The sequence below is a fragment of the Meleagris gallopavo genome, chromosome 6 (assembly GCF_000146605.3).
Source record: "Meleagris gallopavo isolate NT-WF06-2002-E0010 breed Aviagen turkey brand Nicholas breeding stock chromosome 6, Turkey_5.1, whole genome shotgun sequence".
In the NCBI taxonomy this organism is placed as follows: domain Eukaryota; kingdom Metazoa; phylum Chordata; class Aves; order Galliformes; family Phasianidae; genus Meleagris; species Meleagris gallopavo.
The window spans coordinates 325,315-347,348 of NC_015016.2; the positions used below are offsets into that span (position 1 = coordinate 325,315).

The window sequence follows — 22,034 nt, forward strand, 5'->3', positions numbered from 1 at the left end:
GTGGCTCTCCAGCTCCCCTCACCCCCGATCCCCGTGCCGGAGCTCCACGTGTAGCCGGCCCGGTTCTGTTCCGGGCTCAGCGGTGCCCCGCGGCCCCGTTCCTCTTTCATGCCGTTCCTCGCCCTCTGTTCCTTTGCTCTCTTCTAAAGCGCTGTTCCTGCGCCCTTCCCGATAGCTGAGTCTGAAGTGGAACTTCTAGCAGACAAACTCTGCTCTGGGGCTGATGTTGGAGCCGGATGGGCTTTAAGGTCCCTTTCAACCCGTCCTTTTGTTCTGTGATCTTTAAGTTTCCTTCCAGCCCAACCCATCCTATGGTTCTCTGATCTTTAGGGTTCCTTCCAACCCAGCCACTCTGTGATCATAGAATGGCCTGGGTTGCAAAGGAGCACAATGCTCATCCAGTTCCAACCCCCTGCTGTGTGCAGGTCACCAACCAGCAGCCCAGGCTGCCCAGAGCCACATCCAGCCTGGATCCTATGGCTTCATTATTTGTCTCCTGGTCCTCCGGAAGAAGGGTACTTGGACTGCCCATGGTTAAACACCAAGCAGTGTTTGGAGGTTTTGTACCAGTCTGGCTACGTGTCTTTAATGGAGTTTGTTTTGATGCTGCTTCTCCTGCTGCTGGGCTCTTGAGGGGGAAGGTTTGTTCTTTCATTGCCTTTTTGTCAGGAAATCTGGGGCTAGAGAAGGCCATGAGGATGCTTGGGGGTGGAGCATCTCTGTTCTGAGTCCTGACTGAGAGCTGGGGATGTTTGGCCTGAAGAGGAGAAGGCTCTGGGGAGCCCTCCCTGCAGCCTTCTGGTACTTAAAGGGAGCTGATAGACAGGAGGGAGAGCGACTAACAGTGGTAGGATGAGGGGGGACGGCTTTAAGCTAAAGGAGAGGAAATTTAGGGCAGTTGTGAGGGGGGAATCCTTTAATCTGAGGCAGTGAGGTGCTGGCACTGCCTGGAGCTATACTGCCCACCCCTGGAGGTACCTGAGGCTGTGGCTGGACAATGGGCAGCCTGAGCTGGGGGGCAGCCAGCCCATGGGGAGAGGGAATGGGGGGGGTATGACACTGAGGTGTCCTTTCCAGCCCAGTCCGTGCTATGATTCCATGGTTACATGACCTTTAATGTCCCTTCCAACCCAACCCATTTTGTGATCCTATGAAATGCCGACCAGCATGCGGTCAGTGTGCTGCTTTTTAAAATAACCTTGAGCTGGCCCCTGCCGTGCTACAGGAGAGCCATGGTGTGCTGAGAGCTGTGACAGTGTGAGTAGTGCTGCAGTGACCAGCACCCACGTGTTGGTTCCCCTGCAAGGTCTGCCCTGGGCTGGTCATCAGCAACAGGAGCTCTCATCCCGTACTCCAAAGTAAACCCACTGCCATGGGGTTACACCTATCAGTATTGCTGGCTATGAAGTACCAGTATAGATGTAGCTGTAAGACCAGAAGTCGAAGAGCTGATCACGGAATCACAGAATGCCTTGGGTTGGAAGGGACCTCAAGGATGACGAAGCTCCAACCCCCTGCCAACGCAGGGCCACCAACCTCCACATCTCACAGCAGCCCAGGCTGCCCAGGGCCCCATCCAACCTGGCCTTGAACACCTCCAGGGATGGACGGGGATCCACAGCCTCTCTGGGCAGCTGTTCCAGCACCTCCCCACTCTCACACCAAACAACTTCCCCCTGACAGCCAACTGAAATCTGCCCTCCCTCACCTTCCAACCATTCCCCTGTCCTGCTGTTATCTCCCCTTTCCAAGAGCTGACTCCCCTCCTGTTTAAGGCTCCCTTGAGGTCCTGCAGGCTGCACTGAGGTCACCCCGCAGCTTCTCTTCTCCAGGCTGATCTCTCTCTGAAGCACAGCTGAGGGCTCTGCTCCTCATGTCCCACTGTGTGCTCCGTTCTCAGCCCTGTTCCCTTAATGCAGGCGGTGCAGAAATGCAGCAACTTGCACTTGAGAAGTGAGGGACAAACTGGGCAGTTCACTTTTTGTCGTGTTGGTGCTCAGGGATCTCTAACGCTACCATTTTTCTGTGTTTGGAGCTCTTTTGTGTGCTTGCTTTTATAAAAAGGAAAAAGGGCCGTAAGTGAAATCCAAGTATTGTGATGTTGGTTTGCCTTTGGCTGTTGCCCAGTTATCTGCGATGGGATGGTCTGGGGGAGGAAGGGCTATCTGTGTGCAATGCAGGGCTGCGGCAGGGTTGGTTGAGGTCAGGAACCACAGCGATGCTGGATATACAAATCCATCCCTGATATCTGTGACAAAGGCTTTTCCCATGCAGCTGTGATGGCAAATCTGCTGGAGAGGATCAGTGGTTCCTCCTGCAGGCGGTGCCTCTCTGCTCTCGAGTGGTTTTTCTGTAGTTGTGGTAGATTGGGAAGCGTGCAGTGTGGGTCAGGCTGTGACACGATCCTCCTGCATCCGAGCTGTTGGGCTGGGGATCGTAGTCATAGAATGGCTTGGGTTGGAGGGGACCTTTAAGATCATGCAGTTCCAACCCCCTGCTACAGGCAGGGACACCTCCAGCAGAGCAGCTGCTCACAGCCCCATCCAGGCTGGCCTGCAGTGCTGCCAGGGAGGGGGCATCCACAGCCTCACAGTGTCTCACCACCCTCATAGTAAAGAAGAGCCACACATTTCTGGAGCAGGTTCTGGCTTCTGTTGGGAGGGGAGGGAAGCTTGCAGACATGGCTTTAGCCTCGTTAGCTCCTTCAATACCATGCATGTCCATCAGGAATTCATAGCTCTGCTGCTCTGGAGCCTGCAGGGCAGACCTGCGTTCTCCTTGCTGCGGTGGCAGAGGAGTCTCACTGCTCCCTTCTGAAGGCTTGCGGCCTTCTGCTAGTGGGAGAGCTGGGGCAGGTAGGTTCCCATGCACAAGGATGGCAAGGCAGTGAGTGCAGAAGTGGCTCCAGGGCTGCTGTCCCCATCATGGTGGGTTTCTGGTGCCACAAGGTGGCTGTGGTGCTGTGGGGATTGGCTGAATTCAGTTCCTGGTTTGCCGATGGTTTCTTTTTTCCAGCAGCCATAAGCACAGAGCTGCTTTGTACTGCTTCCCTGTAGTCCAAGCTGCCAATGTTTGCTGTTGTTATACATTTTTGGTGCTTTATTAATTGACAGTACAGTTAGACTCGGTGCAAACAGCTTTGACTCTTATCCAGTTTAAAGAAGCAAAGGTAGCAGCATCGGGTGGCTTCCCCCACGGGATGAGTTACTGTGGTTATGAAGCTGTGTGCCATTCACTACTGACACAACAGTGAAGGCTGTGGGGCTGCAGAGCTCCTGCACTGTTGTCACCTCCCCAGAGAACGCGGAGGGAAAGCACGGCGTTACAGCTCTGCTTTGCTGGGAGATGCTCCCTGTGCTTTTGTTTTCACATTGATGCAACCCTGAGTGCCGTACAGCAGCGCCCTGCCCTGCAGCTGCTGTTCTCTTGGTCGCATGGCAATAGGAATTGCTGAGCTGGGGGCTGTTCTGCTCAGAGCTGTGTGCAATGCGATGCTCAGAGCTGGAGCTCAGGAGCTGAGATGTGCTCATCTGCACACTGCTGGCTGTGGCACCACGCTGGAACAGATGGGAGGTAGTACACAGCTTTGAAAGTATATGCTGCACTGTATGGGTTTAAGTCATCCGTCATGGTGTAAGGCACGGGTAAAAGGTGTGCTGGTGCAGTTAGCAGTAGGATGGAAGGCTCGCAGCCTGCAGGGATGCTTAACTTTGGAAATGCAGCCTTGGGATCTGATGGAGCTGTGTTCCCAGCTGAGTGTTAGGTGTGGAGCTGGGGCACCCCAGGAGGCTGGGGGCTGTGTTGTCCTGCAGCAGCTGGGCTGTGTCCCAGCTGGATGGCAGGAGCTGTGCAGTGCTGTGGGACACAAAGGGAGTGCTGTTCGTGGTCTGTCAGTGTGGATAGCACTTGGGGAGACTTGGTGAGGTCTGACCACCGTGTAACACTGTTACTTCCATCTTCTGAAGGTCCCAGCTCTGTTTTTTTAAGGGGCTTTAGGAGAATTTGATATGGATGAAGCACAAAGGTTTCACTGCTCATGGATGCAGGGGAGCTGATCGTTCTGTGTGAGCAAGTCATGTTTGTTCTGCTCAGAAGCCTTGGTGGGAAGGTTACATTAGGAGTAACACTATTTTACATTCTCTGATTTCTCCTTTCCATATCTGTGTGATGTTTGGAAGTGGTTGGTCGTAAAGCATGAAGTTGCTGGGCTGTAATTGGCCTCTTCCTGTATTAGGAACAGAATCAGACTGAGGCAGTGAATCTCTCTATAAGGCACTGCTGGCTGCAAGGAATCTGTGATGGTGCACAGATAGGTGCAGTGTGCTCAGCCGTGCCTGACCCTTATCCCCAGCAATCCCTGAACTCTGCTCTGCAGCTGACCAAGCAGCCTGGGGACTCGGTGAGCCTCTCTCCGTGTTGTGTCAGCCTCCGTGCCAAGGCAGCCTGTGTGCTTTGTCTTTCAGTATGTGCAAGCAGATGCTCCTACCAACAAAACGCTGGCTGGGCTGGTGGTGCAGCTGCTGCAGTTCCAGGAAGATGCCTTTGGGAAACATGTCACCAATCCTGCCTTCACCAAGCTCCCGGTGAGTGTCACACAGCTCTGTCTCACTGGGGCTGTGCTGCTGCCCTCGTGCTGGGGCTCTGCTCAGCCCATGGCTTCAGTGTCACGTCCTCTGCAAGGGCCTGAAGAATGGGTACACGTTTGGAGATGATTTCCTGAGTGCTGGGGGAAGGTTTTGGTTCCATGTGAGTGTCTTATGTGAACTGTTAAGCATTAAATCAAACCTGTTAGCACTGATGCATGGCTTTATAATCATAGAATCCTAGAATGGCCTGGGTTGCAAAGGAGCACAGTGCTCATCCAGTCCCAACCCCCTGCTGTGTGCAGGTCACCAACCAGCAGCCCAGGCTGCCCAGAGCCACATCCAGCCTGGCCTTGGATGCCTGCAGGGATGGGGCATCCACAGCCTCCTTGGGCAACCTGTTCCAGTGCCTCACCACCCTCTGGCTGAAAAACTTCCTCCTCATATCCAACCTAAACCTCCCCTGTCTCACTTTCAAACCATTCCCCTTGTCCTATCACCACCCACCCTCACAAACAGCCGTTCCCCCTCCTGTTTAAATGCACCCTTCAAGTACTGGGAACACCTGACACCTGAAGAACTAGAAATTCCCAATGAAGCCATCTCACCTGTGATGCCATCGATGCTGGGGAGAGGCAGGAGCACATTTGCAGCAGTGCACTGACCTCGTTAGTCCAGGACAGCTCGCCAGTCGCTCACTGCGCTGACAGACAGAAGTCGTCCCAGCCTGTAAGGGTTGCTGGGAGCACTTTGAGTTCGCACTTGGAACACCTTTACCAGTGACGTCCTTGTGACTGGACTCAGAGTTCGGCCCCGTTGTGCCTGGCATCCTGTGTGCCTCGAGGAGGGTCTTGTCAAAGGGGCGTGAAGTACAAGACGCACATGGTGAGGGGAGGCCTGCAGCAGTGCTTTGCGTGCAGGGAGCAGTGAGGCCTGGCGCTGTGCTGAGGCTGCTGGCTCTGTTTGGGCCGCAGCTGGCAGGGATGCAGTGCTGCACCAGCCCTGTGCCTGGGTGCAGGGCAGAGATGAGACCACAGCACGTGCCTTGTGGTTACAGCACTGAAGGGCTTGTAGTCCAACCTTGTTTGTTCTCAAATAGTAAAATGTCAGTTACCTGTAGTTGCTTATGTGTTCCAGTGAAGGTTGTAGTGAGGAAGCAGCCCTTCAGGCAGCAGATTGTGAGGCCGGCTGATCTCAGTCACCTTCTCACGATGGATTTTGTTAGGTAAAATGGTTGAAGGGATTCTGTCTCACCGAGGATTGTCTCCTGGTTTTAGTGTCACTGCTAAAAGCTCTTTCCTTCTGTTATCCCATGGCCTCCCGAGGGGCAGCTGCCTGCCGTGCTTCGGGCTCTGGGTCACTTTGGGTGCACAGCAGAGCTCTGAACAGGTGGTGCAGCAGAGGCAGCTCTGTTCCTTTTGCATGCCTCTGAAGGACCTTTTGTGTGTTGGTTTTGGACAGCAGTTATATGATACGTCCCAGAGCTGCTTCTCTTTCCCTCAGCAGCCCCAGAGCCAAGAAGGCAGTGTTCCATGTCATTCCCATACCTGGTGGAAGAATAAATTTAAAGCATTTGTCAGTAATGCCAGTGCTGTGATTTGGTGCTCGTTCTGCATTAGCAAGCGCTCCTGAATGCCACCGTTTTCACTTTTCTTTCTGGTTCTAGGCAAAGTGCTTCATGGATTTCAAAGCTGGAGGTACATTATGTCACATTCTTGGTGCTGCTTACAAATATAAGAATGAACAGGGCTGGTAAGTTCTGATTTTGGTTTGTACACCTTTTGCATGTGATGAAGCACATGAAATGCCTGTGCAGATTCCTTGAGATTTAAGACTTGCTGGAGAATTGGGAAGGCAAGGGAGTTGGAGATGGGAAGAGGACTTTTTTCCCTGCATTGCTGATGGTAGCTTTGTCTAAGGAGACACCCACGTTATGTTCCTCAATTTGAAGACGAGTTGTCCAAGTTTGAGCTCCTGAGCTTTGAGGTTAGGAGTTGATTACAAACTTGAGACTTTTTTTTTTTTTTGCATTTATTTGCCATCTGACAGAACAAATTAATCCCTTACTGTAGAATCTGCTTCCCATCTGGAAGACACAGATCGTTGTTAGTGTATTGAGCATGGGGTTTAGTCCTAGCTGAGGAATAGGAATTGTTGCAAAGGCACATAAATACAAAGCAATCTGCTGCTTCTCAACCTCCATAAAGGAGGAGTGTGAGTTAAAGCACTGCCCTGCACCACTGACATGGGTATTAAAACTCTTCACGTGATATCCATGTAGTTCTGGCTTCTGCATCTCTAAGTTAGCCACAGAATCATAGAATTACGGAATGCCCTGGGTTGCAAAGGCCCACAGTGCTCATCCAGTCCCAACCCCCTGCTGTGTGCAGGTCCCCAACCAGCAGCCCAGGCTGCCCAGAGCCACATCCAGCCTGGCCTTGGATGCCTGCAGGGATGGGGCATCCACAGCCTCCTTGGGCAACCTGTTCCAGTGCCTCACCACCCTCTGCATGAAAAACTTCCTCCTCGTATCCAACCTAAACCTCCCCTGGCTCACTTTCCAACCATTCCCCTTGTCCTATCACCACCCACCCTCACAAACAGCCGTTCCCCTCCTGTTTATCCGCTCCCTTCAAGCACTGAAGGCCACACTGAGGTCTCCCTGCAGCCTTCTCTTCTCCAAGCCAAACCATCCCAGTTCCCCCAACCTTTCCTCATAGCAGAGCTGCTCCAGCCCTCTGATCATGAAGATCCTTCTAAGAGCCATCAAGGTCCTTCCAGGAAGGCATGAGTTACTGTATTTGAGAGCATTAGGAGGAAAATGAGAATGAGAAGTCTTGAGATAAAAGCAAGCAGAGATGGGTTTTATACAAGCATTTAAATAACTCTTGATCTGATGTTGTGCAGACCTGTAAGAGCATTCCTGGAACTGGCTGTGTTTCTGTGACCCACAAAAGCAATTCAAAAGGCAAAAATCCAGTTATTCTGGTAGGGCTGGTTGGTTTTGAGTTGTTCATACGTCAGCACATTGGATATCTGAGGTGCTTATATGGGAGAGCTGGAAGGAGTGAAGCGCTGCCAGGCTTTGTTTCCTTACTGCCGGCACCTGGGGCGGGATGCCTGCTGGCAGTGTTCTGTGTGCCCTGGCATTCAGGGCTGCCTTGCTGCCTCTTTGCCTGCAGGTGAATATTCATCAAGTAGGAGCCACTTCCACGTTCCCCTTTTTTATTCCAGAACAAATGAAGTTTTCATTCATTGCAGTTTGTCAGCACAGCGCAGGCCCACGGCTGCCTCCTCTCTTCTCACTCTCTTGCTGATTCCTCAGCACTAGTGGGTAGTGCCTTGTGTTCGTGCATGTGGGATGTAGAGGGAAGTAATACTGGAACTTAACTCTGAGAATCAGATTTAGATCTTGGAATGTGTCCTTCACTGACCCAACCAAATAATACGTGGTGTTTTGCCTGAAATATGATTTTTTTATTTAATGGTATGCATTGTCGCTCTTGCTTAACCTGTTTGTGAATGATCTGTCTTATAGGAGAAGTACCTTTCCTCGCCATAATAGGTATGTCTGAAAAGTGCACTTACCCAGTGCAGCTGGACATACCCTGTCTGTCACTGCCATTGAATGGGTTGGTGGCTAAAACCTGCCAGAGGTGTCCTGTAATCTGAGCACAGGAGGGATTAGCACTGCTATTACATCTCCTTTACAAAGAGTTCTATGGCTTGGTACATGGACATGCTTCTCTTCAAGTATGGGCTGCAAAAGTGTGGGGCATGAATGGCATTTAATGAATCCAAAATGCAGATTGCAGGCAACCAAATGTAACAGCTTTGATCAAACCGGAGTGCCTCACACATCTTTGTTTGAGGTACTGCCAGCCGTTGGCCATTAGAAAGGTAGACTCTTTAGCATTAATTTGACATTTATTTCCATTTGCTTCCTTGAAACTTTACTGTACCTATCTGAAGCACACGTGGTTTGAATCAACCACAGAGCATCAGTGTGTGAGTCCTGAAGAAGTGGCTGGGCTTTGGTTCAGCATCCTGTGTGTGTCAGTACAGCAGTGCATTGGGCTGTGCTCGTCCTGCCTCACTCAGCACACAGCTCCCACTTGCACAGACAGTAGGTATGTCAGGGTGTCCTGTGCCATTTGTTCCCAGCTCTTTAGCACGAGGGGGTGCATCTGTGATCCTGATGGAGGGTAGGAAGAGCCTTCTGCTGATGCTGGCTGGTGCTGCGTCGGGCGGCTGCTGCCTGATGTGCTGGGAGCCCTTAGTGAAGGAAGGCACGGCAGCCTCAGCTGAAGGGTCTGTGTTATGTTCAGCAGTGCCTCTGGGATGCTCTGGCTGTGCAGTAATGGGTTTTCTGACTTCAATCCTACTCTGGTTTACCTTTGTTGCATATTTATGAACTCTAGACGTTGATTTGATGTGTTACTGGAAAGAAGTGTGTCTCTCAAAGAAACAGTCACGAAACATACGGGCACAGCACTGCATTCTGGTGCTTGGAGCTGCGCTCTGAACTCAGAGCAGCTCGCCAGTCGCTGCAGGGTACTGAGTTCATGGCTGTGGGAAGTATTTCTACATGCTGAAATCCCTCTCCCACTCCTGGCTGCCAGCTCAGCATTGCAGTTCAGAGCACTCGGCCCCTGCTGGTGGCTGTTTCCAAAGCTGCACAGGCACAGAGGTGCAGCAGGCAGCGCTGACCACCCCAGGGCAGTGCTGTGTTGGGCTGAGCCTGCCTTGGGCCCCTGCAGCTCCGTACCCATGGCTCATGCAGTGCTCTTAGTGCCATCAGTGCCCAGCCTGACCCTTTGTGGGCACAGCGTTCAGGTCCTTCACTCGAGGTGGTTCATCTGCAACACGTGCAGCTGGGTCTGCAGGATGCCTGCCGGGGCTCTCGTGCTTCTGCCTTCCCCGTTTCTCACAGACACTTCCAAATGTGCTGTCACTCCCAGAGTTGGATTCCTTCCTAACTGCAGCAGGGAGCTTTAGAGCACCGGAGTCCCATAAAGACAACCATCGTGTTGGACTCGGTGGTCACCATGAGCCCCTTCCAGCTTGGGCTGTTCTGTAGTGCTGCTGTGGGCCGTTCGCTGCCCTGTGCTGTGCGTGAGGCCCTTCTCACGGCTCAGGAAGGGATTGCTCATGTTCCTGGGCTGGATTTTGGGGTGGGTGCTGGGAGCAGCCAGCGGTTGGACAAACTCCACCAGGGGGTCATGGGTTTCCCCCTCCAGCTGCGTTGAATGTTTGCTGGTTTCCATTGAATTATCCCCTGTGCCTGCAGTGGAACACACAACCCTTCTGCAGGGTTTTGCTGGACAATTCCAGCCTTCGTTTTTCTTAAACCTATCACAGATCATTTTCATTTTGTTGATTGCTTCATTGTGTTGTTTTGTTGTTTGGTTTTTTTTTTTTTCACTTGAGGGCTGCCAAGCGAAACAAAGCTACTTGATTGTGCCCTGAGTGCTCCCATGTGGCTTCCCAGTGTGCTGTTTTTTATGTGTAACATGAGAGATTCTTAGCTTCTGAGCAGAGGAAAGTTGAATCCTTTAATACTCTTCGAATGGCTTCCCTCTACAGGCGGAGGTTTGACCTGCAGAACCCATCCCGGATGGACCGAAACGTGGAGATGTTCATGAACATTGAGAAAACACTAGTGCAGGCAAGAGACTCAGATCAGAGCGTGAAGTTCCCTGTGTATAGAATGGTTTGGGTTGGGAGGGACCTCAAGGATCACGAAGCTCCAACCCCCCACCAATGCAGGGCCACCAACCTCCACATCTCACAGCAGCCCAGGCTGCCCAGGGCCCCATCCAACCTGGCCTTGAACACCTCCAGGGATGGACGGGGATCCACAGCCTCTCTGGGCAGCTGTTCCAGCACCTCCCCACTCTCACACCAAACAACTTCCCCCTCACATCCAACTGAAATCTGCCCTCCTTCAATTTAAAACCATTTTTCCTTGTCCTGCTGTTATCTACCTCAGCTGTGAGCAGCTGAAGAGCTTCGTCTCTAACTTCTCTCAAAGTGTTAAGTACTTCCCTCCTTTTCCTTCCCATCTTGGTTATCTTTGTTACCGCTAGAAAACTTGGGAGTGTTCACACTGATACTTGTTGGATACGCGCAGGGTGAGGAAAAATGCCAGTAAGGTTGGGCAGTGCATCCCCAACATCTCCATCGTCCCATGCAGGTCCCACCTTCAGGCCTGAGTAACTGCTGTTCTGCACATCCAGTCTTTCCTCCTTGAGACTTTCAGCTTTGTAGTGAAATTGAGCCTTTTCAGGGCTGGAGTGTATTTTGGCCCTCGCTTCTCCTGTCAGACCTCCGTTGCTGCTACCAGAAAACAGCAGGTAGCAGTTGTGTGCAGTTCCATCTGAAGTTATCTGCTCTCTTTTTTACTGCTGGATGAGAATAAGGAAGTATTTTTCCCAAACTCCAGAACCTGAGCTCTGTCTTTTACTGTCAGACAGCACAACAACAAACGTAACTTTCAAGTGATTGTCAACAATGGAAATGAGAGAACGATAAGAAACAATACTTCATGTTTCAAAAGTATTAAAATGATATAGCTGAATATGCACGTAATAATGTGCATGTTAAATCCCAAGTGAATGAAAGGCATCCCTGTCAGGGTTGTGGGAATGCACAGACCCACGTGGCAGTGGGACAGTGTGGGGCTGGGACTTATCACATGGGGAACTTAAATTCCCTTTAACGAAAGTCCTGTCAGAATTCTTTGAAATCCAAGACACGGCTTTTATTAAGGATGTTTTGTGGAAGCAACACAAGAACTGCTGTGGTGAGCTGTGTTCCCATTCCCTACACCAACAGCCCTCTGACGGGTGAACAGCACAGCTGCAGAAATGAGCTGAGGATGAGGCTCCAGCAGGGAGTGGGCATGGGAATGTTGTCCTGAGGGGTTCTGGGGCTGGAGTTAGCACATCTCACCTGGCTGACACATCTGGAGCTTTTTGCAGCACTGGTGACTGTGACAGGAATTGTTTGGGTTCTGTCAAAAACCGTCTGCTAATTCCTTATTTTGTCTCCTCTCCACAGAACAACTGTCTGAGCAGACCAACCATCTACCTCATTCCAGATATAGAGCTGAAGCTGGCTAATAAACTGAAGGATATTGTCAAACGTCACCAGGTAACTTACATAGCATTTCCCATGGCTGCAGCATACTGGTGATGTTTGGGCTGTGTCTGGCAGTGCCAGGCAGCAGCAAGAAGTCCGTTCAGACCACAGGTCAGCCATCTGTAGAATGCCATTAGTGGCACTAATGGTTGTCATCACGTGGGTGCTGAATCACTACTCTGCTCTGAAAGTAAATGAGCTTCTGAGGCTTAAAGCAGCAAGCAGTGTGAGATGTGTTTTCTCAGTGAGGTTGCTGCAGGCCTGAGCTGATTTAATGTTGAATTCTGCTTACGTAAAGCAGAAGCTCACAGTTTGTCCAAGTCTGAGCCCAAAAAAGGTAGTGCATAGCATAACTGCTCTAGACGTGTGGGAGCAAGCATAAAGAAGTTTCAGTCTTAAAAAAGCTGCCTTTTTAGGTCTTTTTTATTACTTTTTTTTTTTTATGCTGAGCAGAGCACAAGCAACATCAGGTTCTTGTTAGTACATTCCCACAAGAATCAACCTTTTTGTAATTTAGCATACTCAGTGATGGCCTGAACGAGGTTAATGGCTTCATCTTTTAAAACATAAATGGGCTTTCACTTCTCTTGAGGGAAATAGTCTGGAACGTGAACTCTTTGGACAGATAGTACTGAGCAGAGCACTGCTGTGGGTGAGTCGGGAAGGAATGTGCTCTGTAGTCCTTTGTGTCAAGACAGCTCACTGCTGGTAGCCAAAGGGAATGCTTTCCTTTCCAGGTTAAATGTATTTGCTGTGTTATGGTTTTGAATCATCTTCTCAGCTTTAACTGTATAGCTTTTCTCAAGTTACTCACAGAGTCACAGAATGGTTGGGTTGGAAGGGACCTCAAGGATCACAAAGCTCCAACCCCCACCAATGCAGGGCCACCAACCTCCACATCTCACAGCAGCCCAGGCTGCCCAGGGCCCCATTCAACCTGGCCTTGAACACCTCCAGGGATGGACGGGGATCCACAGCCTCTCTGGGCAGCTGTTCCAGCACCTCGTAGTTCTTCAGCTGAATCCAGATGCTTGCTGTTGCTGAGATAAGGGCTAATGCTCTCTGCAGTTTGCTGATGAAGTTGTTACTGTTTCTCATAGTGATTTGCTTTATGAATGTTGATTTCTTTATAAGAAGCAGCAGAATGATAATTTAGGACCTTTGAAGCAGACAATGAGCAAGGTTAGCTTTTGTACCTGTTTGCCACCAACTCCTACACCTGGTTATGCTTCCAGACACCTTCAGTTTGGCAGAGGCAGAAAGCAAAGCCTCACGTTTTGCTTATATCCTTCAGAAAGCTGCTTTGAAGTCCATCCCTTCCTCTGCACTGAAGGCAGAGCCTAGGAAGGCTTCCTATTTTCCTGTTGTCTATTATTTTCCTGAAGCTCTGTAGGAAATAGATGAGGAATACTGATGTGATTCAGATTAGGTACTGGGAGAGGCCTCTGCAGCTCATGGCCAATGCGGGGAGAGTTCCCATTACTGTGCCTTGAGCACTTTGCAGATCCTTCAGTCGCACCTGGGCACATCCCTTCTCTCCTGAAGGATTTTAAATTCTTCTCACTTCACAGCTTTGAGCTGCTGCTCAACGTGCCCCTCCTCTCCTTCTTCCCAGTTCTGTGCTCCTGCTAGGAGAGAAGTGGTCCCATTTCAACCCCTGACAGCAGAGCAGTCTCCCACTATTCCTACCATCATGTAATGCATCTTCAAGCTTTGTAATGCTTTCCTCCTCCTGATGGCTGGTGGCAGCCTTGCAAGTCAGTCGTTCACGTACCGTTTGCTGTACTGTTCCATCTGTTCTTAAGTCCTTTAAATAAATATTCCATTTGTTATGGAATGTAAATTCTGAATAACATTCTCACACAAACTGTACCAAAACATAATTCCTCCTCTGCAAAAGAGCCTGAGCTCTGTGAATTTCTGCTTTCCTGGAGGTGACTGTTCATCTTCAGAGACTGGCGGTGTCTGCAGTGCGTGGGAGGATCTAGATGTTGTAAAATCATAGAACTATAGAATGGCTGGGTTGGAAGGACCTCAAGGATCACAAAGCTCCAACCCCCACCAACGCAGGACCACCAACCTCCACATCTCACAGCAGCCCAGGCTGCCCAGGGCCCCATCCAACCTGGCCTTGAACACCTCCAGGGATGGACGGGGATCCACAGCCTCTCTGGGCAGCTGTTCCAGCACCTCCCCACTCTCACACCAAACAACTTCCCCCTGACAGCCAACTGAAATCTGCCCTCCCTCACCTTCCAACCATTCCCCTGTCCTGCTGTTATCTCCCCTTTCCAAGAGTTGGAGATATCTTAACAGATCCCCAGCTATCAAGCAGGATTTTCATCCATGGTGATGCAGGTCCCCTGGGAGTGTAATTGTGGCATTTTTGTGAGCGTGTGACATTCACCTCTTGTTGCTTCTTATATGTGAATTGTTGTAAACCTTCAAGAATAGAAAGTATGTTCATGTTTGAACATTGGTCACAAAACTGTGTGGCATTATTGTTTTTTCTGATATATTCCCTTTGTGATACTATGTCGGAGTGTAAAAAAGACTGTAAGTTTTTGTCTTTTAATGTACAGGCTCGTTTACTAAGAATGTCCTCCTATTCATGGCAGCCATATGTAGCGAAGCTCCTGTTTGTGCTTAAATTGTAGTATTTAGGAATTCGCTTAAAATTGCTTTTTTTCTAGCACTTTAATTAGAGGTTGTGTTCTGTGTAGTTGCAGTGAGCCTTCGTTGTTTCTGGGTTGCATGACTTATGTGGGTATAAGGAAACAGTTGGTATTTGGGGAATGAGGTGGTTGCTCACCTGGTGTCTTTTCCCCTCACCTTTTCCACAGGGAACAGTAACTGAGGAGAAATCCAAGGCCACCCACCACGTGTATCCAAGTCCTACCTCAATGGATGATGGTAAAGATGCTTTCCAATTCTGAAGTGGAAATAATCTTTTAGCACCTTTGGGAGATTTCACACAGGCACAGAATGTTTTTAACCTGCTCCTGAGAGCTCCTGTAAAGCATTTTTAGGATTAACAACTCCAGATAGAATTGCTGTGCTCTGCTTCTATTGGGTTTAACACAGAATCACACAGAGTCACAGAATGGTTGGGATGGAAGGGACCTCAAGGATCACGAAGCTCCAACCCCCACCAATGCAGGGCCACCAACCTCCACATCTCACAGCAGCCCAGGCTGCCCAGGGCCCCATCCAACCTGGCCTTGAACACCTCCAGGGATGGACGGGGATCCACAGCCTCTCTGGGCAGCTGTTCCAGCACCTCCCCACTCTCACAGCAAACAACTTCCCCCTCACAGCCAACTGAAATCTGCCCTCCCTCACCTTCCAACCATTCCCCTGTCCTGCTGTTATCTCCCCTTTCCAAGAGCTGACTCCCCTCCTGTTTAAGGCTCCCTTGAGGTCCTGCAGGCTGCACTGAGGTCACCCCGCAGCTTCTCTTCTCCATGCTGAACAAGCCCAGCTCCCTCAGCCTGTCTTTGTAGGGAGGTGCTGCAGCCCTCTGAGCATCTTCATTTGGCACAGCTCTCAGCAGTTGGGTTAGCTGGGATATTAGTGTTTATTGCTGAGTGCAGTGTATGCCAAGCAAGTGAAAGTTGAGTTTGTCCCAGATAACTTACAGGGTGGGGGGGACCAAAGCTTAATGGTCTGAAAGAACTGAGGAACAAATCAACTTAGGTTGGAATTAAACATTAGAAAGAAGGATAATGGAAGTAGGGAAGTTAAAGCTGAAGTTTCCATTCCCCCTTTTTTTTTTCTTCCCTTCCTTGGTGTGTTCCCCCCATTGTGTAAGAATTGGCCAGAAGTTGAGTGGAACAGTAGTAGGGGGCAGCAGGATGTGTGAAAGACATCACAGACACCAAAGTAAAGGAGAATGAAAAGCTTTCTGCCACGTTCTGCTCTTTCTGGGTTGTACATTGGGAGTGTTGTCGTTGCCCATGGTTTGGCAAGGTGGACGCAGTAACAGACCTGATAAATAGAGACTGTTGGCTTTATTTTAATGTGTTCTGTCTCTGTATGCAGTAGGTTCTCAGGAGCAGTTTAAAGCTTTAGCCTTCATCAGATAGCAAAAAAGAGCTCTGCTGTATGTCTTGTTAAGCAGCAGGTCCTTGCTGGTGCTCTGCCACAGCTAGCTGTTCTGGTTCGCCCTGGCATCCCAGCTCCACTAGATGGAAGTATTCACTTCCACACTGGGATGAGGGAGGACTGTTTGTCTGTTGGTGCTGTTCTGTGTGTTCTGTGCTTCTGGGAATGTGTCTGGCCACGAGTTTGCATTGCTTTTACCACTTCTTCAGGTTCTTGACAAGGGTTGGACGTGGTAGTTCTGCAGTCAGTGAGCATGCAGCTGTGCTACACAGAGCTGCCTCAGCCCTGGTTTGCAGTGAGGTGAGAGAACAGCTGTGAATTCAAGCAGTGATGTTCCACGTGTGCAGCTCTTCAGGGTCTCTGGGCCACGTTGAGAGTAGAGCTTAGTGCTGGGGAGTCTTGTGGAACAAGTGGAAATCAACAGAAATAATGAGGGCATCATAAGTCTAAGAAGGTTTTAGAATATATGTGTATTTACTGGTTGATGAGAAAACATTTTGGGGGAGGTTCAGTCCTTTCAGTTGCACAGTGATGAGAAAATCATTGCATGCAGGGGAGTATCTCTCACCACGCTGTTGCTGGTGTCTTTGCAGGATGTCATTTTGGAGGTTTTACTCTGAGCTGTTCCAGCCAGGCAGAGCTCTGGGGAGATGGGATGGACCTGGGGGAGCTGGCAGTGCTGCGTGCCCCCCCAGCAGCTCCTCCTGCTGCTGGGAAGCTGATGGGTGTTTCAGACTCCGTTGGGCTTTAGTCATGAGCACATTTAGGGCATGGATACGTATGGCCAGGGAAGGAAATGCAATCACTGTTTGTATTAAAATGATTTTCCTAATTTAGTATTTGTGATTTATGCAAGCTGAGCACATGAATGTTTATGCATGGCAAAGCTGATGCAGGCAACTGTATTACTATTATGGGTCAGGGCACTGTAATTTCACTGCAGTTTGCTTAAACAGAGATGATTGCATTAACTTTTCTATGCTTGATTATAGGAAAGCAAAACAGCGAGTTATGTACTTTGCAATCTGAGTCTGATCTACATCTCTTTCCCCTTTGCAGATGAATGGTTGAGACCAGTGATGAAAAAAGACAAGCAGGTGCTGGTGCACTGGGGCTTCTTTCCAGACAGGTAAATCGAGGGGGGAGGAAAGCACACCTCAAATCCCAAGTTAGTTAAAGGCCAAGGACTGCTTAGAAGTTGCCATTAGGCCAATCCATGTCCTCAGACAAGCTGCTCTTTCAGCATACTAAGTTTTGCCTTTCCTGATAGCCGTGCTCTGCCCTCAGTGCTGTCAGGGAACCTGCTGGAGGATGTCCCAGCTGTGTGGCTGCACTCTTCTCTTGTTCTGCAGAGCAGTGGGCCCAGATGTGTTCTCCAGTGCCCTATGCATGTTTCAGCAGGAGAGAGCAAACAACATCATGCTTTAAGCTTCCTTCTTCATGCCGATGAACTATTAAATATTTTTTATTTGTATCATATAACCAAGGGTGTGTCTACTGTGTAGGTGTGCATATAAAGATATTTATAAATACCAGTATAAACACTAAAGAAATGCTGCACACACATCTTCTCTGAAGTATGACTTCTTCCAGCTGCTCAGCATCTGGTTATTGAGGGGTTTTGGTTTGGAGTGCAGTTTCTTAATATTGACAAACAGATTTATGAGGGGAGTAATATGTGGAAAAGTGACTGCAAATAATGTCTGGGTTCTGCAGCAGTGGGGATTGAACAAGGGGATGCATTCTTTTTTCTCCTAAGAGTGTGGTATCTCTTGCTTTAAATTCTTCAGAAACAAGTAACTTCCTGACAGGGTTTGCACGAGTGACTCCACGTGTACTGAACCCCTGAATCCAGAGATGTGCACTTGCAAGCAGGAGATAACATCACTGAGATGGGTTCTGAGTTCAGAAAGTGAAAAATGTGCCCTGGCTGCCTCAGACCCCTCCCTTCTCAGGGTGCCCTACTCCCACAGCAGGAACCAGTGATGATTCCTTTGTTTGACTTCCACTGAGTGGAAAGTAATGTGCCGTTCCATCCCAGCAGTGTGATTTGCAGATGTCAGAATTGCTGAATAAATATTCCTGCTGGTGATCTCTCTGGATGAGCAGCCAGGGGACCAATTTTGTTTTCTCTGCCTCTTCTCATTAGCTATGACACTTGGGTTCATGCCAACGAAATAGATGCTGAAATTGAGGATCCTCCAATTCCTGAAAAGCCGTGGAAGGTGAGTCTGCCTTAAAGAGCTTCCCAGAGTTACTGTACTGGTGTAACCCATCCGTGAACGCTACTGGGTAGACGTCTCAATGTGCTGCTGAGTGTCAGTGGCTGTGTCTCCATATATATGGAAAAAGAGAGTGGTATTTCTAGAGCTGTAATGAAAACTCCCAACACGTTTCTTTGGTCTGGAGAGGGGCACTGTGGGGAAAATCTCCTTGTGGGTGACGAGGGCAGCTGGACGCATCCCTCATAATGCTAAAATTACCATCTTTATTCTGGCCTGACTGGGAGTTTTGTGTTAAAGGTAATTCCTTCCTCTGCTGCTGAGTTGAGCTGTCTCTGGGAGGAGCACTGGCTGCTCATTATGGGGTGTAATTAGTTAAGGAGTGGAGATGGGGCTAATACCTCATCTCTTTGTGATCTTCTGAGGAATGCTGCGATAGAAAAGAGCCATCAGTTATTCCAGGATTTAAAGCACTTCTTTGTGTGTGCAGAAACTTCATACGTGGAAATGGCCAGAAAGAATAGGAGCTAGATGATACGGAAATGGGCTTCTTTGGGAAACAAACCTCTGGTACAACTGAAACCTTGTTGTTCTTTGTCAGCTGTTGTTGTGGCAACTTTATTTGCAGTGGTTTCAGGTACTGGCAGCAGAGCAGAGCTGGCTGGGCTCCCCGTGCCCTCATCCCACCCTGCTGGTTTCCCTTGGCTCAGCACTGCTGGAGATACCTCCTCTTTCTCCTGCTGGTTCTTGCTCTGACCAAACGTGCCACGAGCCCTGGCACTGCTGCAGGCAGCACAGCTGTGGGCACGCAGCTGTCCTGGAGTGAGAGCCAACGTGGGAGCCTCTGAGAAAGCAGCAGCTGCTTCAAGAGCCCCTGAGGGCCACAGCTGACATTGCTCTGCAGCAGTGTTTGCTTAATGGGGAGCTCTGCTCGTAGCTGACGTCGCAGGGATGGAAGAAGTCCTTCTGATTTACTTCCCTGCAAGAGGAAACACAAAGCAGTTACAATCAAACAGCAGTAAATGCTACTTAACGTCCTATTATTGGACTCATTCTTTTATGCATCGCATGCAGTGTTGTTCTGTGTCTGTGCTGCTCATGTGAATAGCAGAGTTAGGAAAGGGCAGCTCAGGTCAGAAAATAACTCGATCTGATGTCTGTTCAGACACTCCCTATTCCAAACTGCTGCTTGTACATAAATGGGACTTTAGCTTTTTGTGTATAAAGCTTGAAAATTTCATTATTCAGCTATGTAAATGCAGCTGGCTGTTTTAAATCAGAATAGTCATTCCTCTCAAGATATGGCCCTTCTTCCTATTTGTCTCCATTGCAGCACATTCTAGCTGCTAAGGTGATCTGTGTCAGACTTGGTGGATTCTGAGAGGAATTTTTGGTATCAGAAGTATGCTTTTAATGCACAGCTATTGCCCCAGCTGTGAGAGCTGACCTCACGCTTGGGATGAATTAAAGTGACAGAGGAGCAGACATGGCATTCAGCAAGCTTAGAGCATGTCCAGCCTTCACAGCATTGCTTCATGGAGCTGTCACTTAATGTGTGTAAAAGTCCTGTGAGATCTGTAACTTCAGACCCTCATAACAAGGCTGAAAGTATTTCCTTCATCCTGTTAGGTCTGTTGTAGAGTGACTGCTTGCAAGAAGCAACATGTCAGTGTGTTCATAGAATCAGAGACTGCCTTGGGTTGGAAGGGACCTCAAGGATCACCGAGTTCCAACCCCCTGCTGCAGGCAGGACTGCCAACTGCTGGATTAAGTACTAGATTAGATTGCCCAGGGCCCCATCCAACCTGGCCTTGAACACCTCCAGGGATGGACGGGGATCCACAGCCTCTCTGGGCAGCTGTTCCAGCACCTCCCCACTCTCACACCAAACAACTTCCCCCTCACATCCAACTGAAATCTGCCCTCCCTCACCTTCCAACCATTCCCTTGTCCTGCTGTTCTCTCCCCTTTCCAAGAGCTGACTCCCCTCCTGTTTAAGGCTCCCTTGAGGTCCTGCAGGCTGCACTGAGGTCACCCCGCAGCTTCTCTTCTCCAGGCTGAACAAGCCCAGCTCCCTCAGCCTGGCTTTGGAGGGAGCTGCTGCAGCCCCCTGCTCATCTTTGTGGCTCCTCTGGACCCTCTCCAACAGCTCCCTGTCTTTCTTGTGCTGGGGGCTCCAGCCCTGGACACAGTGCTGCAGATGTGGCCTCACAAGGGCAGAACAGAGGTGAACAACCACCTCCCTGTCCCTGCTGGCCACCCCTCTGCTGATGGAGCCCAGGACACCATTGGCTTTCCGAGCTACAAGAGCACACTGCTGGCTCAAGGTCAGTCTTTCATCCAGCAGGACTCCAGGTCCTTCTCCTCAGGGCTGCTCTCAAGGAGTTCTTCTCCCAGGCTGTACTGGTATCTGGGATTACCTGACCCAAGTGCAGCACCCTGCACTTTGCTGTGCTGAGCCTCATGAGGTTCACATGGGCCCACCTTTTGAGTTTGTCGAGGTCCCTCTGGATGCCATCCCTTCCTTCTCTGTATTAACTCCACTGCTCAGCTTGGTGCTCAGCAGACTTGCTGAGGGTGCACTCAACCCCATCATCAGTGTCACTGATGTTAATGAGTGCTGCTCCTGTAACAGACCCCTGGGGGACACTGCTCATCACTGGCTGCTATCTGGACTCAGTGCCATTCAACCCAGCCCTCTGGCTGCTGCTTTCCAACCAATTCCTCACGCATCCCTTCTATTTCCAATTTGGAGATAAGGATGAGGGACCGTGGCCTTGCAGAAGCCCAAGTAAATGGCATCACTTGCCTTCCCTTTGTTCACCAGTGCTGTCACTCCATCATAGAAGGCCATCAGATGGGTCAGGCATGACCTTCCCATGGTGAATCCATGCTGGCTGTCTGGGATCACCTACTTGTCCCTCGTGTGTCTCATGTTGTTCTGTCCTTTAGGTTCATGCCAAGTGGATTTTGGACACAGATATATTCAACGAATGGATGAATGAAGAGGATTATGAGGTGGATGAGAACAGGAAATCTGTGAGCTTTCGGCAGAGAATCTCCATGAAGAATGAAGAGGTAGGTGGCTCTCAGCTCAGTGTGTGACCTGCTGGTACATTAATATTCCTTCTCTCTGCACAAGTGACAAAATTCAGACAAGCTGAACACTTTCAGGTACCTGTGGTAGTACAGCTTAGTTTGAATTTCTTCTGGTGTGTCATTTATCCAGAACTATTGTTCTCTTTTATTATTTCTATATTCTTTCCCAAGGATGGCAGGAGAAGAGACTGACTTTGTACTTTCTTTTAAATGAAACTAGGGCTCCATTGGACAGCATCAATTAATTTCCAGATTCTCTAATTTCGTATTCTTCCCGATACAGAAAGTTTGATAGGACTGTGAGAGCATTCATTTAACCTTGAGCTCAGGCTGCTTGCTGGGAAATCCTTCCTGATGGGTAGAGTACATTGAACGTGCCATAAATTAGCTGCTGAGTCTTGCTCTAAGAGCACAGTTTGTAGGTAGCTCCTGCAGTATCAGGGCTGGCTATAAAAAACTTACATTATTTCACCTTGACAGATGTGTGTTTGGAAAGCATTCTGGAGCTGAGGATGGTGCTTGCTGCTCACTGCTTTCAGCTCCTTTGTTGTAAGATGTAGTAAGGAAGGCTGGCCTGCAGCATTTCAATAACTGCAGTAGTAGGGGTGAGCTGACACTTTCATTTCTCTTACAGCCTGTGCGCAGTCCTGAGAGGAGGGACAGGAAAGCAGCAGCAAGTACACGGAAGAGAAAGCATTCTCCTTCTCCACCCCCCACTCCTGTGGAGTCAAGAAAAAAATCAGGGAAGAAAGGGTGAGTGTCTTATTCGGGGAAGCTGGGGCTGATGTCCTTGAAGGTGTGCCGGCGGGCAGCCCTGTCTGATCTTGCTTTTCACACCTTGGATCTACCTTAGGGTAGAATCGTTATTTCCACAGTAGGTTTG

The 22,034-nt window shown here is 49.6% G+C and overlaps 1 protein-coding gene across 1 annotated transcript in view; it reads left to right on the plus strand.

Moving 5' to 3' along the window:
- The first annotated feature begins 4,036 nt into the window (after positions 1–4,036).
- Positions 4,037–22,034, plus strand: part of SMARCC1 (SWI/SNF related, matrix associated, actin dependent regulator of chromatin subfamily c member 1) — a 61,354-nt gene continuing 43,356 nt past the window's right edge. The window contains exons 1-10 of the mRNA XM_019616729.2: positions 4,037–4,064; positions 4,405–4,583; positions 6,250–6,335; positions 10,170–10,251; positions 11,646–11,738; positions 14,570–14,639; positions 16,890–16,959; positions 17,980–18,055; positions 21,005–21,130; positions 21,786–21,904. Coding sequence (XP_019472274.1) covers positions 4,037–4,064; positions 4,405–4,583; positions 6,250–6,335; positions 10,170–10,251; positions 11,646–11,738; positions 14,570–14,639; positions 16,890–16,959; positions 17,980–18,055; positions 21,005–21,130; positions 21,786–21,904 — 929 coding nt within the window. The remainder of the gene's footprint in view (positions 4,065–4,404; positions 4,584–6,249; positions 6,336–10,169; positions 10,252–11,645; positions 11,739–14,569; positions 14,640–16,889; positions 16,960–17,979; positions 18,056–21,004; positions 21,131–21,785; positions 21,905–22,034) is intronic.